This window comes from Hyperolius riggenbachi, chromosome 11 (genome assembly GCF_040937935.1).
Source record: "Hyperolius riggenbachi isolate aHypRig1 chromosome 11, aHypRig1.pri, whole genome shotgun sequence".
NCBI classification, from domain to species: domain Eukaryota; kingdom Metazoa; phylum Chordata; class Amphibia; order Anura; family Hyperoliidae; genus Hyperolius; species Hyperolius riggenbachi.
The window spans coordinates 4053844-4069627 of record NC_090656.1 but is presented as its reverse complement, the minus strand read 5'-3'; the positions used below and the strand labels follow the sequence as shown (position 1 = coordinate 4069627).

Genomic DNA, 15784 nt, shown 5'->3' with positions numbered 1-15784 from the left:
TGCGAAAAAAAAACCATCTCAATGATTGGCAAGACTTGTGGGAAAATACCTTGTGGACCGACGAGACAAAAGTTGAACTTTTTGGAAGGTGCGTGTCCTGTTACATCTGGCGTAGAAGTAACACAGCATTTCAGCAAAAGAACATCATACCAACAATAAAATATGGTGGTGGTAGTGTGATGGTCTGGGGTTGTTTTGCTGCTTCAGGACCTGGAAGGCTTGCTGTGATAGATGGAACCATGAATTCTACTGTCTACCAAAAAATCCAGGAGGAGAATGTCCGGCCATCTGTTGGTCAACTCAAGCTGAAGCGATCTTGGGTGCTGCAGCAGGACAATGACCCAAAACACACCAGCAAATCCACCTCTGAATGGCTGAAGAAAAACAAAATGAAGACTTTGGAGTGGCCTAGTCAAAGTCCTGACCTGAATCCTATTGAGATGCTGTGGCATGACCTTAAAAGGCGGTTAATGCTAGAAAACCCTCAAATAAAGCTGAATTACAACAATTCTGCAAGGATGAGTGGGCCAAAATTCCTCCAGAGCGCTGTAAAAGACTTGTTGCAAGTTATCGCAAATGCTTGATTGCAGTTATTGCTGCTAAGGGTGGCCCAACCAGTTATTAGGTTCAGGGGGCAATTTCTTTTTCACACAGGGCCATGTAGGTTTTGAGGTTTTTTTCTCACTAAATAATAAAAAACATCATTTAAAACTGCATTTTGTGTTCAATTATGTTATCTTTGACTAATAGTTAACGGTTTTTTGATGAGCAGAAACATTTAAGTGTGACAAACATGCAAAAGAATAAGAAATCAGGAAGGGGGCAAATAGTTTTTCACACCACTGTACATATGAGGAGATTGTGTTAGCCCAAAGAGTGCCGGGGAGAGCTGCAGCCCATCAGTTTCATGTAAACATTAAAAAACACAGAAACCTTTATAACAAACATTTTACATTGAATAGAGCACTGCGCCACATACACAATAATATTGTGTGGGTAAAAATGTACCAGTATGTTGAAAAATTCAGAGGTTGGCGAGTGTTGCATAGATTTTGGAAGGGAGTTCCGGAGAAGGGGAGAAGCACTTGAGAAATCCTGTATGGAGTGGAAAGGTGATCAGGGTGGATAAGTAGAGAAGATCAGGTTGACTTTTGGGCAGGAAGTGTTCAGCTCGCCGTTGTTGATCCCTCTGCGTTGTTTGTTGCCCAGCTCACGCCCGTCTGTTTCCCCGCAGGTGCTGGCTGACAGAACCCATCGTCCACCAAGTGCTGAATTTAGGGTTTTTCGCCGTGGTTCTCCTCTTCAATCTCTGCATGCTGTTCGCCATGTCGAGGCGTGTGCTGCGCCTAACGGCCCACACCCGCCGGGAGAAGGTCCGTCACTGCATCACTCTGCTGGGGCTCAGCTGCATGTTAGGGCTGTCCTGGGGTCTGGCCTTCTTCTCCTTCGGGGTCTTCTACCTGCCCGTCCAGTACATATTCAGCATCCTCAACGCCTTACAAGGTAAGTGACCCCAGGGACTGAACTGCCCTGCCTTGCCTGGACCAACCAATCAGGGCTCTCCAGTGCTGCGTCATGTGCAGTTTTTCCTTTTGACCCACTGATGAAAAGGACTGTGTCATTTTCCATGTTCGCGGTTACTCCTATCCCCTAGGACTCAAACAAAACGAAAAATTGACGGCAAACAATGTCAAATGCTGTTCTATGCAGCAGCTAAAAATAATATTTGGGCGTTGCGGAATGAGCCAATGGCAGCTGGCCGTGTGAACCGACCCTCACACAGGGGCTCGAGCACGCAGCAGAGAAGCGTTTAGCATTGGTTCCCATCGTTCCGCATATACCTCTCCGCTTGCCCCCGCAGGCTTCCGGGATTCCTCTTCAGCATACACACGCGCCCCACGTGGTTTCATAGTAAGGGAGCATGTATGATGTCAAACACACATGTGCCCTTTCCAGGAAACCACGTGGCTCGCGCCTGTATGCGGAAGAGGAATCCCGGAAGCCTGCGGGGGACAAGTGGAGGCCGCGGACAGGTAATGTATACTTAATACGGGGCACGGGGGGACATTATATTACACAGCGGTGAGGCGGAAGGTGTTTTTGTCGATCGTCGGGAAATTGCACGCCGATCCCACCGCTCACCCGACCAACCAACTTTGACCCGACATCTTGCAGCATGCGCGATCGACAATGCAACCAAATTCCGGCTCAAAATTGGTCGCTTTGCCAGTCGGGCAAGCACTTGGCGGCATCGATTTTCATCCAGTTCGATTATACTAATCGAATTGGATGGTCGATCGGCTGCCAAGCCGTCTGATGTACGGCCACCTTTAGACTTCCATGCTACTTGCTGGGACCTGGAATATAAAAATCACTGCGTATAGAACATCGGATAGGCTGGCTATAATGTTCCAGGGGGTAAATGATAGATCATGTTGGAGGGGGTGGAGCAAAGGGTGGTCTTTAATGCATTTAGTGTGGGACTGCCCAGTAATATCGGAATTTTGGAAGGGTGTGTTGGATTGTATTAAGATATGGGAAGATTGGAACCCAGTAAAGGTATTGCTGCATGGAACATCTCTGTCTATTGGTAAATATAACAGGTCTTTTGTCCCTCAGCTCCTGATTGCAGCTAAGAGTTTGATCCTGGTTAAGTGAAGAATCCAGGGTTCTCCATCCCTTAACCTCCCTGGCGGTTTATTTATTTTGCCAGGGAGGCTGCGGGAGGGTTTTTTTTAAATTAAAAAAAAAATATTTCATGCAGCCAACTGAAAGTTGGCTGCATGAAAGCCCACTAGAGGGCGCTCCGGAAGCGTACTTTCGATCGCCTCCGGCAATCGAAAGTAACAAGATAGGCCGCAATGAGCGGCCTATCTTGTTTCGCTTTCCTCGTCGCCATGGCGACGAGCGGAGTGACGTCATGGACGTCAGTCGACGTCCTGACGTCAGAGCCGCCCGATCCAGCCCCTAGCGCCGGCCGGAACTGTTTGTTCCGGCTGCGCTGGGCTCGGGCGGCTGGGGGGACCCTCTTTCGCCGCTGCACGCGGCGGATCGCCGCGGAGCGGCGGCGATCGGGCAGCACACGCGGCTGGCAAAGTGCCGGCTGCGTGTGCTGCTTTTTTCAGAACTCAAATCGGCCCAGCAGGGCCTGAGCGGCGACCTCCGGCGGCATACCCCGAGCTCAGCTCGGGATTACCGCCAAGGAGGTTAACCCCCTTGCCGTTCCAATTATGTCGGCATGGGGGCAGCGCAGCACTTTTAAAAAAAATATATATATTTTTTAATTCATGTAGCTAGCCTAGCGGCATCCCCCTGACAAGCGGCATCCCCCTTCGACTCCAATCGCCGCTGGCGCTCTTTGCAAGCAGGAAATCCCGTTCAGAACGGGATTTCCTGCTCGGCTTCCCCGTCGCCATGGCAACGGGACGGGATGACGTCACCATGGCGACGGGGAGGGATGACGTCACCGACGTCGAGCCGTCAGAGGGAATCCAGGTCCACCCCTCAGCGCTGCCTGGCACTGATTGGCCAGGCTGCGCAAGGGGTCTGGAGGGGGGGGGGGCGCGGCGTGTAGCGGCGAATCAGCGGCAAGCGGTGGCGATCGAGATATGCATGCAGCTAGCAAAGTGCTAGCTGCGTGCAATTAAAAAAAATGTGAGAAATCCTCCTGCGCAGGTTACCCCGAGCTGAGCTTGGGATAACCGGCAAGGATGTTAAAGAATGGGTTGAGAAGGTTAATATGGTGAAGAGTATGGAGAATCAGATTGCTTTGCAGCAGGACAGATTAGAAGCATTTTATGTTAAATGGGGAAAATGGAGTGAATTTCAAGACACCAAGGAGTATGGAGATATGGTGGAGATGTAGGAGAAGGAGCCTCCTGTAATTATATATTTTTACTTATGTAGTACTTTGGAGGGTGATTGGTGGAGGGGATCTTTAGAGAAGCAATTCTAATAATGTTGAATTCTTTACGAGAGTGGGGATTTGAGATTGGGGAGAGTAGAGGGGGGGGGGGGGGGGGGGGTTCTTTATGGGTTTTGTTTATTCTGTATTGTATAATTATGAAAATTGGAGAAGAGGATATGAGGATATGTTGTATTGGAATTGATATGAGAGTTGGAAATATTCTTACTTCTTCAATAAATTATATAAAAATAAAATAAAATCCCTGAGAGTTCCCGGTGTGTGTCAGTCCTGGATGGAGGGATTTTGGATGCTCTGTGTATAAATGGCAGCAGCGAGCAGCCTGACGCAGCTGCGTTCTGTGCGCGATGTGATATACTTGCTGACAGAGAGGGTCACTGTATTGATATTAATACATTTTGTGGCTTGTGTGGCAGCCACGGTCTCTGTGAGAAACTGAACCATCGCCCTGGGGCCACAGCCGAGGCGCTCAGTGTGGTTTGCAGGGGGAGGGGGTGTCGTGGGAACTCGCTCACTGTGAAAACTTTGAATACAATTTTGCCTTCTTAAAGGACACCCGAGGTGACGTGACATGATGAGAGAGACATATGTATGTACAGTGCCTAGCACACAGATAACTAGGCTGTGTTCCTTTTTTTCTTTCTCTGCCTGAAACAGTTAAACATCAGGTATGCAAGTGGCAGTTTCTGTCCGGGTCGGGAATGGGTCGGACTACTGTGTGACCCTCACTGATAAGGAATTACAGCCATAAAACACTTTCCTGACAGTAAGGGCCTTTTCCCACTATCCTGCGAGTTGTCTTTTGATTATGATCGCAAGGTATATCAAAATAATGGAAACAGTAGCAATTTCCATTAGTGCAAACTGATTGCGATGTGATTTTGGTCCTACTGCAATCATTGTCCTGCCGCGTTTTGGATGCGATTGAGCTCTGCTATACTGAGCATAGTAGCGCAATCGCATGGTGAAAATTGAAAAGCAAATGCGATCACAATTGCACTTCATAATGAAAAAGAGCCCTCAATGGCTTCTGAGAGCAGGAAAGAGATAAAAAAAGGGTCCATAACTCATAGATTTTAGCTCTGGCACACTTCAATGAAGGTGTCATTGAGCAGAGACAATGAAACAGTAAAAACTAGATTGAAATATAAAATAAAACTGTGGATATCCCAAAAAAAGCCACTTTAGGAATAGGAGGATAGATACAATTGTTTTTCTCATCAGTTTATTTTCACCTCAGATGTCCTTCAAAACAGAAGGTATTTGCGGTAATTCAGGGTTTGGACCAGTACTAAAGAGGCAAGACAGCTAAATTGTGCGCAGCCCGGCGGCCAGGACTTGGGCCCCAAAGCAGGTTGTTTCGGCGCACGGCGACAAGCGCCGACACTGGGCGTCCCATAGCAATAATTTAATACTTCGCTGGGCAGTTTCTCAGCATGTGACAGGCAGCTCCCTCCCCCCCTCAGCCTAACAAACTGCATGACACATACAAGCTGAAACTGAGAGCAGAGAGTGAGGAGTAAACAAAGCACACAGAGCCTGCAGGGGGCGTGCATAATTTGTCCCTATTACATCAGAGGCAGTGCATTCCTCTATGGGTCGACAAAGCTTGACAAAGAAAAGAAGATTAGATATATTACAGAGACAGTGCAACTAGAAAAGGCTGCAGTAATCCAGACCACATTAGAACAGGTATAGGAACTTATAGGAGAGAAGAAATAAGGCTGAAAATCTTGTTACAGAGTCTCTTTAAATTGATTGGTCCATTTTCGAGCTGCATATATTTGCATAAAAATGTAGATACATGTGCATAAACTTGCAAGTATGTGCATATCTCTGATCCTCCCTACCCACCACCATGGTCATATGTTGGATAATATCTGGTCAGTGACGCTCTCTCTTTCTCCCGCAGGCCTGTTCATCTTCCTGTGGTACTGGGCATTGTCCCAGCCTCACGCCAAGTACTCGCCAGGCTCCTCGGTCAGCACCAGCGGGTCGCCAGGCTCACCGCGAGCTGACCAGACCGTCAGCACCGAAGACACGAAGCGCCTCACCTGATCTTCCTGGATATCGCCTGCCTCAATGTCGCAACTCTGCAGCACTTTATTCAGAGCACTTCGTCGGGGGCCGTACTCCCTACATCCCCCGCGGATATAATAAGCTTTGCAGTATGGACACAATTCTGTAGGATTCACATCTGACAGGTTTTCTATGGACTGACAGGAGAGCTGGATACCTGCGGGCGGGTGCACAATACTTGTAGATTGCTAGCTCTTTTGGGAAGGGGGGGTATTTTATTACTAATTAGCACTGGAGATGGGAAGGGGGGGGGGGTCTGATGGTACTCAATGTAACTGCAGCAGTTTCACGTACACCAAATCAACCCTGCCAGCTCTGGGTGCATCACTAAGAGAGGGAGGAGCCTAAGTACGCTTTATCCAATCAGGAAACAAGAAGGCGGGACACGGTAAAGAAATTCTACCAAAGGCCCGATTTCTCAAGCCGCATACAAAGCGGAATGGAATGAAGTCAAGGCGCAGCGTTGGCTCAGAGCCACCAATCAGGTTTCAGATAAATGGAAAAGAAAATTCTGGAGAGAATGACCACTAGGGCGGCGATCTTCACCTGCTGGGCAGATAATCTCTCACCCCCGCATGGAAATGTTAAGGTACTAATAAGTAAAGCAGCACTCCACTATTCCTAAAAAAGGCAATGCCCTCAGTTTAGGGGACACAGCAGGAAACCTTTGTTCTCCAATCACTTCATCCTGTACAGTGATTGGCTGAATAGTGTGGGTGGAGTATCTGATAGCTAGCAGTTGGAGAGGGCGCTGTCCACCCAATCACGTTAGCGGGATTTCCCTATGAGGTTTCCCGCTGGGTCCCTTACACTAGACTGGCACTTTCAGGGTTAGCACAGTACCTGATTACTACTCCCTCCTGCTCTGTACAGCTACGGTAAGTACTCTTGCAGGAATACAAGAGTTACTGGGAAGAATGTATATTAGACTGAAGCTGAAGGTCCTTTAGGGCATTCTTAGAAGTATGAAAACTGAACTAGAAATATTTTTTTTCATAAACTATAAATGACTTGTGTAGCACTGATACGTTATAGGGATACTCTATCATGCTTAGCAATTTTTTCAACGCAGATAAACAAGTTTTAAAACGAAGTCTGAATCAACCATGCAATACACTGCGTTATAGATTTTACTGCCGTTTTCAAATACTGGCATGTGGCTTTTCACATGACAAAATGACTTGTCACTCCTCCATGCAGTGTGTGCTGAAGGGCTAACAAAACATGCACGTGAATTATGAGCTGTGCATTTTTCAAGCAGAGACCAGCTCACACTCTGCAGCAAGTTTACTATCAGTATTAGCATAAAGTAAACCGCTTTTACTGTACACACTTCGAGTAGCAGAGATCAGCACCCATTGTGCTCTATTCATAAAACTTCTCTTAAATGACTTATCACCTAATTGATAAAAAATGATTTTAGCACATTTACAAGCAAAATAATCACTCAAAGTAAATTGTTTCTGATTAACTTAATTTTAATATTACTTTTCTTACCTTAATTATGTTATAGTTTTGCCCTTTGGAAGTGTAAAAATGTAACATAGGTAAGGTGAAAACAGGTGAAAAAGCTTTGTACAGGCACAGAGTAACAGCTTATACTGTACATACTGGACTTAGCAGAGATCAGCACACTGCAGCCAGTTTACTATCAGTACAGGCACAGAGTAACAGCTTATACTGTACATACTGGAGGTAGCAGAGATCAGCACACACTGCAGCTAGTTTACTATTAGTACAGGCACAGACTAACAGCTTATACTGTACATACGGGACGTAGCAGAGATCAGCACACACTGCAGCTAGTTTACTATTAGTACAGGCACAGACTAACAGCTTATACTGTACATACTGAATGTAGCAGAGATCAGCAGAGACTGCAGCTAGTTTACTATTAGTACAGGCACAGACTAACAGCTTATACTGTACATACTGGAGGTAGCAGAGATCAGCACACACTGCAGCTAGTTTAATATTAGTACAGGCACAGACTAACAGCTTATACTGTACATACTGGACGTAGCTGAGATCAGCACAGACTGCAGCTAGTTTACTAGTAGTACAGGCACAGACTAACAGCTTATACTGTACATACTGGAGGTAGCAGAGATCAGCACACACTGCAGCTAGTATACTATCAGTACAGGCACAGTGTAACAGCTTATACTGTACATACGGGACGTAGCAGAGATCAGCACACACTGCAGCTAGTTCACTATTAGTACAGGCACAGACTAACAGCTTATACTGTACATACTGAATGTAGCAGAGATCAGCAGAGACTGCAGCTAGTTTACTATTAGTACAGGCACAGACTAACAGCTTATACTGTACATACTGGAGGTAGCAGAGATCAGCACACACTGCAGCTAGTTTAATATTAGTACAGGCACAGACTAACAGCTTATACTGTACATACTGGACGTAGCAGGGATCAGCACACACTGCAGCTAGTTTACTATTAGTACAGGCACAGACTAACAGCTTATACTGTACATACTGGAGGTAGCAGAGATCAGCACACACTGCAGCTAGTTTAATATTAGTACAGGCACAGACTAACAGCTTATACTGTACATACTGGACGTAGCTGAGATCAGCACAGACTGCAGCTAGTTTACTAGTAGTACAGGCACAGACTAACAGCTTATACTGTACATACTGGAGGTAGCAGAGATCAGCACACACTGCAGCTAGTATACTATCAGTACAGGCACAGTGTAACAGCTTATACTGTACATACTGGAGGGTAGCAGAGATCAGCACACACTGCAGCTAGTTTACTATTAGTACAGGCACAGAGTAACAGCTTATACTGTACATACTGGACGTAGCAGGGATCAGCACACACTGCAGCTAGTTTACTATCAGTACAGGCACAGAGTAACCACTTATACTGTACATACTGGGGGTAGCAGAGATCAGCACACACTGCAGCTAGTTTACTATCAGTACAGGTACAGAGTAACAGTTTATACTGTACATATTGGAGGTAACAGAGATCAGCACACACTGCAGCTAGTTTACTATCAGTACAGGCACAGAGTAACCACTTATACTGTACATACTGGGGGTAGCAGAGATCAGCACACACTGCAGCTAGTTTACTATCAGTACAGGTACAGAGTAACAGTTTATACTGTACATATTGGAGGTAACAGAGATCAGCACACACTGCAGCTAGTTTACTATCAGTACAGGCACAGAGTAACCACTTATACTGTACATACTGGGGGTAGCAGAGATCAGCACACACTGCAGATAGTTTACTATTAGTACAGGCACAGAGTAACAGCTTATACTGTACATACTGGACGTAGCAGGGATCAGCACACACTGCAGCTAGTTTACTATCAGTACAGGCACAGAGTAACAGCTTATACTGCACATACTGGGGGTGACATGCCAGTATTATAAAATGGCGGGAAATTGAGTAATTCAAGCATATTGCATAATAGATCCCTTTTAAGCCTACTTTGGTATACAGCTTACTATGCACTATTCAACTGCATCACCGGCTGTCCTGCGATCGTCATTACACCGACATTGCACGCGATATTGGCTCAGAACCGCCATTCCCGTTCATGTTATGTTGTACGCTGGATGATCGCAATGCCGTGGTTAACCATAATTTTTAATGTTTTTGTCGAATCAAATGTCTAAATATTATGTAGAGTGTGGGCAGCTTAAAGGGACTCCAAGGTGAGAGTGACCTGGAGGCTGCCATATTTATTTCCTTTTATACAATCCCAGTTCTCATGGGAAAGGGGGTATCAGCTGCTGATTGGATTGAAGATCACTCCCGGGATAACGCTCAGCTGTTAAGCTGCCCACTATTATGATGCAATCATTTTTTGTCCAATTTACCACTTCTGTGTAATATGAGGGATTGCATAAAGTAGCCATTCAAGTATATTCTCTCAGTTTATCCTTCTACTTCAAGGGGAACTGAAGTGAGAAGAATATGGAGGCTGCCATATAGATTTCCTTTTAACCAATACACATTTCCTGGCTGTCCTGCTGATCTATTTGGCTGCAGTAGTGTCTGAAGTACACCTGAAACAAGCATGCAGCTAATCTTGTCAGATCTGACAATAATGTCAGGAACACCTGATCTGCTGCATGCTTGTTCAGGGTCTCTGGATAAAAGTATTAGAGGCAGAGGATCGGCAGGACAGCCAGGCAATCTGCATTGTTTTAAAGGATAAATATGTCCGCCTCCATATTCCTTTCAAGGGCGGTTCACTTTAAGTTCACAAACCTGTAGCCAGTGGACTGTGAAGGATGCCATGAATTGTGTGGCTGTGATGTTGATCTCCTGGCTTCAGTTCTGTCAGCTGCCACAATCCTTGTTTCTGTAAACAAACCTGGGACTTACCAATACATTACAGCAGGCTGACACTCCTGCATTTAGCACTTGCTTTCTTATATTAAAGAGACCCTGTGACCAAAAAACCCCTCTGGTGGATCTGTACCTCGGGAGGGGGAAGCCTCAGGGTCCCAATGAGGCTTCATCGTCCTCTGTAGCTTGGGGGGAATCCAGCGCTGGCTCAGCCGAAAGTCCCTCGACAAGCCTGACCAGTGGTGCGCATGCGCAATATCTACCGCGATCCTGCGCAGGCACAGTAGTGGATCTTCAGGTTCAGCTATTTCCGCCTTACCCAAACGATTGAATCTGCTTTATTGTGCAGACGCAAAGGACTTCCGCCTGCGCTGTAGAGAGGATACGATCGGGTTTCGGCTATTTCAGCCTTACCCGAAGAGCTGCTAGTGCGCAGGCTTGCGGTAGGTAAATATTTACCTCGCCACTGTTTAGGGGGCTGCAGTGCTGTATTGCCGGGACACCGGAGGACGGGGGAAGCCTTGTTAGGATCCAGAGGCCTCCCCCTCCCGAGGTGAGTATCCCATAGAGGGGGTTTTGTATGTTACAGGTTCTCTTGAAGTGTTCTGCTGGTCCCATGGTTGTCATTCCTATATGTCCTTTATGTTCAGGGCATACTTTGTACATAGCTCTCCATGAGATGATAGAGTTTTCTATAGAGTGTAGGTTTTCTATAGCATAAATCTGTGATTCTGTCCCAGGCTGGTCCTGTCATACTGAAGGGACTGGGGGGCCGGCAGAGGATTATTCCTGGGGGTCTCTCTGTTCTATTAGGCAGCCAGCTGTCGCCCTGAGCTAGGGGCGTTCCCAGGACCGGCTTCTGTAACTCTTCAGCTGGGAACAATGGGGTTAAATCATTTGGTGGTGAGGGGACACCCCAGGGGGCTCAGGGGCCCACACATTCCTCAGAACAATGGCAGTGCTGCCGGTGCCAAAGGGTTACCACGGCAACAGAGGGGGGCCGCTCATTCATTCAGAACAGACAGTGGAAGAGAGGATGGGGGTCTCTGGTCACTGCAGATGTGTAGAGAGGAGGAGGGGGACCACTAGCTGCGCTCACATCAAATATCCAATCAGGTGCCGCGGCGAGATATAAAGCTATTACTCTGCCTCTTGTTACTTTTCTGCTTGTCTTATTTCTGCAGTTTGTGTATGGATGTATTAGACACACTTATTTAAAGGGAATCTTGAGTCCCTTTTAAAAAAAATGCAGTTTTACTTACCCGGGCTTCTCCTGGCCCCCTGCAGTCGGCCTGTGCCGTGCCGGTAGTCTAGGATGCTCCGGTCGACTGCCGTTGATCAGTTTCGATTTTGGCAACGACAGGCCACTGCACCTGCGCAGCCCAGACCGCATGTGTACTCATTCGCGCTACCGGCGCCTCAAGCATCCTGTGCAGGTGCAGTAGAGATTTTCTTGTACTGCGCCAAAGCTCTTGGCGATGGGAGCGCGAACGAGGACGCGTACGGCTAGGGCTGCCCAGGCACAGTGGCCGATAACGGGCTCAGTCACCAAAAGCGAAACTGCGTCGCGGCAGGGGACCGGAGCATCCTAGAGTACCTGCGCAGGTAGTAGAAGCCCCTGGTAAGTAAAATTGCATTTTTTTTGAAGTGACTTAAGACTTTAAGGGCTGGAACCCACTAGAGCGATTTTTTTAGCGTTTAGGGAGCGATTCAAAATGCTAGCGATTTCCCTAAACGCTCAGCTAATGTTAATGGATGGACCAAATTCCACTGGAGCGATTGTGATTAGCAAAATCACAAACGCAGGAAAGCAGCATTTTTTGAGCGTTAGCGTTTTGCATTAGCGTTTCTGCAATGTAAGCTATATAAACGTTGGCGTAATCGCTCATGAATCACTATACAGAGCGATTTTGCTAGCGTTTTTAATGCAAACTAAAAAAATAAATTGCAAGGACCAATCAGAATTAAATACGCTAATCGCAAATCGCTACACAATCGCTGGCAAAATGCTTACACTTTTTAAAAATGCTACCAAAATCACCAGAAAATGCTCATGAAAAACGCTAGCGATTGCGATTATTGATAGCGCTTTGTAGTGTATACCAGGTCTTAAGGCTCCTTCATATGGGCAGTTAATTCACCGCCTGTCAGCTGCTGTCTTGCACCGGCCGGGCACTTGTTAGCACTCAGTATCGGCGCTGATAGGATGGTGCCCTGTAGTGGGGATAGAGCAGTGCAAGTGTGGCAAAAATGGTGCTGGGAATGTTTTCGCACACCAAGCGCCACCATAGGCTGTAATGGGAATTACGGCTATAGCGGTGCCCAGGCAGTAATTTGGGCGCTATCTTTTGAAAAAGATTACGATAAAAACAGTGCAATTAATCCGCCGGCAGCCAAATTACGGCAGACATACAGTCCACAGCAGCTTGGAGGGGGAATAGTGATTAAGACCGCCGGGACTTTTGCAGGAGCAGGGTGAGACGTTTTTCACCCGGCGCACAAATTTTCTGGCGCCTTAATTATACATGTACACAGAGCAGTGAGGTCACCCAGACATTCAAACCTATAAAATACATGTGTTTGAGTATATATATATATATATATATATATATATATATATATATATATATATATATATATATATATATACTCTCAAACAAATGTAGCAAATTCAAGACTGGTTGGAGCCTCATCTTACATTAACCCTTTATAAAACAAAAGCTATCCTGCACAGGATTGGATATCTGAAGTGACAGCAGTTGCAGTAGACAGTCCCATCTCCTTTAGTAGGTCCCCCCTGTAACTACTACTACTGAGAGAGGGGAATGTCTATGGGACGCACTCTGGATATGCACTGGACCTTGTAATGAGGGCTTCTGGGAGGACTTCCTGCGGCCGCACAGAGGGATTATAGGAGGACTTCCTGCGGCCGCACAGAGGGATTGTGGGAGGATTTCCTGTGGCCGCACAGAGGGATTATGGGGGGGGGGGGGGAGACTTCCTGCGGCTGCACAGAGGGATTATGGGGGGACTTCCTGCGGCTGCACAGAGGGATAATGGGAGGACTTCCTGCGGCTGCACAAAGGGATTATGGGAGGACTTCCTGCAGCTGCACACTGGACAGGACAGTGTGGATGGATTATTAATGGACTTGCTGTGGTCAAACACTGGATAATATTATAGACGGCTTATGCTGATGTAATTTACAGTCTAAAATAGATGTGAATGTTTATATAGATAGATATATATGTTCATTATAGAGTTTATACAATAAATTTAGTCTTCTTACAGAGGTTGTCTGTGTTTATTTAGGCTAGATTCACACTATGAGCGTTGTATAACGCATGCGCAGTGTCCATTGCAGTTCACACACATTAATACAAAGCCTGCATGCAGCCAGCTAGAATAACGCAAACTGTTACAACACAGAGATGCGCACAGGCCCATAGAACTGTATAGGCAGTGAGTTGACACGCAGAATTATTCTGAAACACAACTGATGCAGTGTTAACCTGCTGGGCGGTCTGGACGAGCTCAGCTCGTCCAGTACCGCCGGAGCCTGCCGCTCAGGCCCTGCTGGGCCGATTTGGCTCAAATAAAAAGCAGCACACGCAGCCGGCACTTTGCCAGCCGCGTGTGCTACCTGATCGCCGCTGCAGCGCGGCGATCCGCCGCATGCAGCGGCGAAAGAGGGTCCCCCCCAGCCGCCTGAGCCCAGCGTAGCCGGAAACAAAAAGTTCCGGCCAGCGCTAAGGGCTGGATCGGAGGCGGCTGACGTCTATGACGTCACTCCGCTCGTCATCATGGCGACGAGGTGAGCGAAACACGGAAGGCCGCTCATTGCAGCCTTCCGTGTTACTTCTGGTCGCCGGAGGCGATCAGAAGAACGCATCCGGAGCGCCCTCTAGTGGGCTTTCATGCAGCCAACTTTCAGTTGGCTGCATGAAATAGTTTTTTTTTTAAATTAAAAAAAACCCCTCCCGCAGCCTCCCTGGCGATCTTAATAGAACGCCAGGGAGGTTAATATACTGCACAGATAGGTCACCCAGTATAACAAGTTAGTATACAATTTTTACACCCTTGCCCTGGGTGCAATTTAGCCTAAAAACTTCCCTGCACAGGGAAATACCACCTATCCTGTGAGCTGACCAAGATGGGGTGGAGAGTAGTGTTGGGCGAACAGTGTTCGCCACTGTTCGGGTTCTGCAGAACATCACCCTGTTCGGCCTTTTTAGTTCGGGTTCGCCCGAACTATTCAATGCCCGCCGAACAGGGCCCTGTTCGCCCGAACATGCCGCAATACAGCCCCCCTATGGGGTCGCAGGCATAAGGGGGGAGCATGCCCCGATCGTGGGGGGGGGTCGGAAATTCCCCCCACCCCCTCTGCTAGCGCTCCCCCCTCTGCCCGCTTCCCCATAAAAAAAGTTTAAGGCAAGTTAAATAGTACCTGGTGGCTGGCACTGGCAGTGGAGTGAGGAGGAGGAGGAGTCCGAGTAGCAGAGTGACGCGTACCCTCGTATGCAGAGGACGTGAGGTCAGAGAAAGGACGGAAGTACCACAAGGGTACTACCGCTGAACCGCCCGCTGCCCGGCCTCAACGCGTCACTCTGCTACTCGGACTCCTCCTCCTCCTCACTCCACTGCCAGTGCCAGGCCAGCCACCAGGTACTATTTAACTTGCCTTAAACTTTTTTTATGGGGAAGCGGGCAGAGGGGGGAGCGCTAGCGGAGGGGGTGGGGGGAATTCGGCCCGAACCCGAACATCCAGGTGTTTGCCCAACACTAGTGGAGAGTGATCCTCAAGTACAGTGCAATACCTAATACTGCAAATGAAAGCTATACAGTCAGCATATTCCACATGTGATGTAATAGTGACCACTGTCTGCTCCAACCTAGCAAAAAACAAATAAATGTGGCTTTCTCTGAAAAAGGAAGTGACAATTGTGACCGATGTACTACTTATTAGCACAACAGCACAGAAATCCATGGAAGGTCATCAACTGACCCAAATAACATCCACTACCGGTCCCCCTCCCCTTCTTCCCTACCCCCACCCTAACAGAAAGATGGGCATACCATCACTGTAATTAACCATCCCCCTCATACTTACTTAAAGAGGAACTCCAGTGAACATTTTTACTGTTGGCAGGTGATGTAGCTATTGCATGGTTTTTGGCAGTTGGAAACAGCTGCAAACAGCTATTTCCCACAATGCAGCAAGGTTCACAGACAGGAAACTGCCAGGAGTACACGTACTTAGTTTCCTGTGGGAGGGGTTTCACCACATTATCAGCCATACAGCGGCCCCTAATGGTCTGTTTGTGAAAAGGAATAGATTTCTCATGTAAAAGGGGGTATCAGCTACTGATTGGGACAAAGTTCATTTCTTGGTCGGAGTTTCTCTTTAAAAGAGCCCCCAAATATGAATGGTGCTCTCA

General features: G+C 47.3%; 1 protein-coding gene and 1 long non-coding RNA gene across 3 annotated transcripts in view; one reads left to right on the top strand and one right to left on the bottom strand.

The window, feature by feature from the left end:
• Positions 1-6237, top strand: part of LOC137538724 (adhesion G-protein coupled receptor G1-like) — a 140091-nt gene extending 133854 nt beyond the window's left edge. Inside the window, exons 12-13 of the mRNA XM_068261026.1 lie at positions 1235-1503; positions 5838-6237. Of these exons, the coding sequence (XP_068117127.1) occupies positions 1235-1503; positions 5838-5983 (415 nt within the window). The 3' untranslated portion in view covers positions 5984-6237. The remainder of the gene's footprint in view (positions 1-1234; positions 1504-5837) is intronic.
• LOC137538725 (uncharacterized) overlaps positions 1-15536 on the bottom strand; it is a 221490-nt gene extending 205954 nt beyond the window's left edge. For both annotated transcript variants that reach the window (XR_011024871.1, XR_011024872.1), the window contains exon 1: positions 15457-15536. This is a non-coding gene — a long non-coding RNA (uncharacterized lncRNA). The remainder of the gene's footprint in view (positions 1-15456) is intronic.
• Positions 15537-15784: the final 248 nt, after the last annotated feature.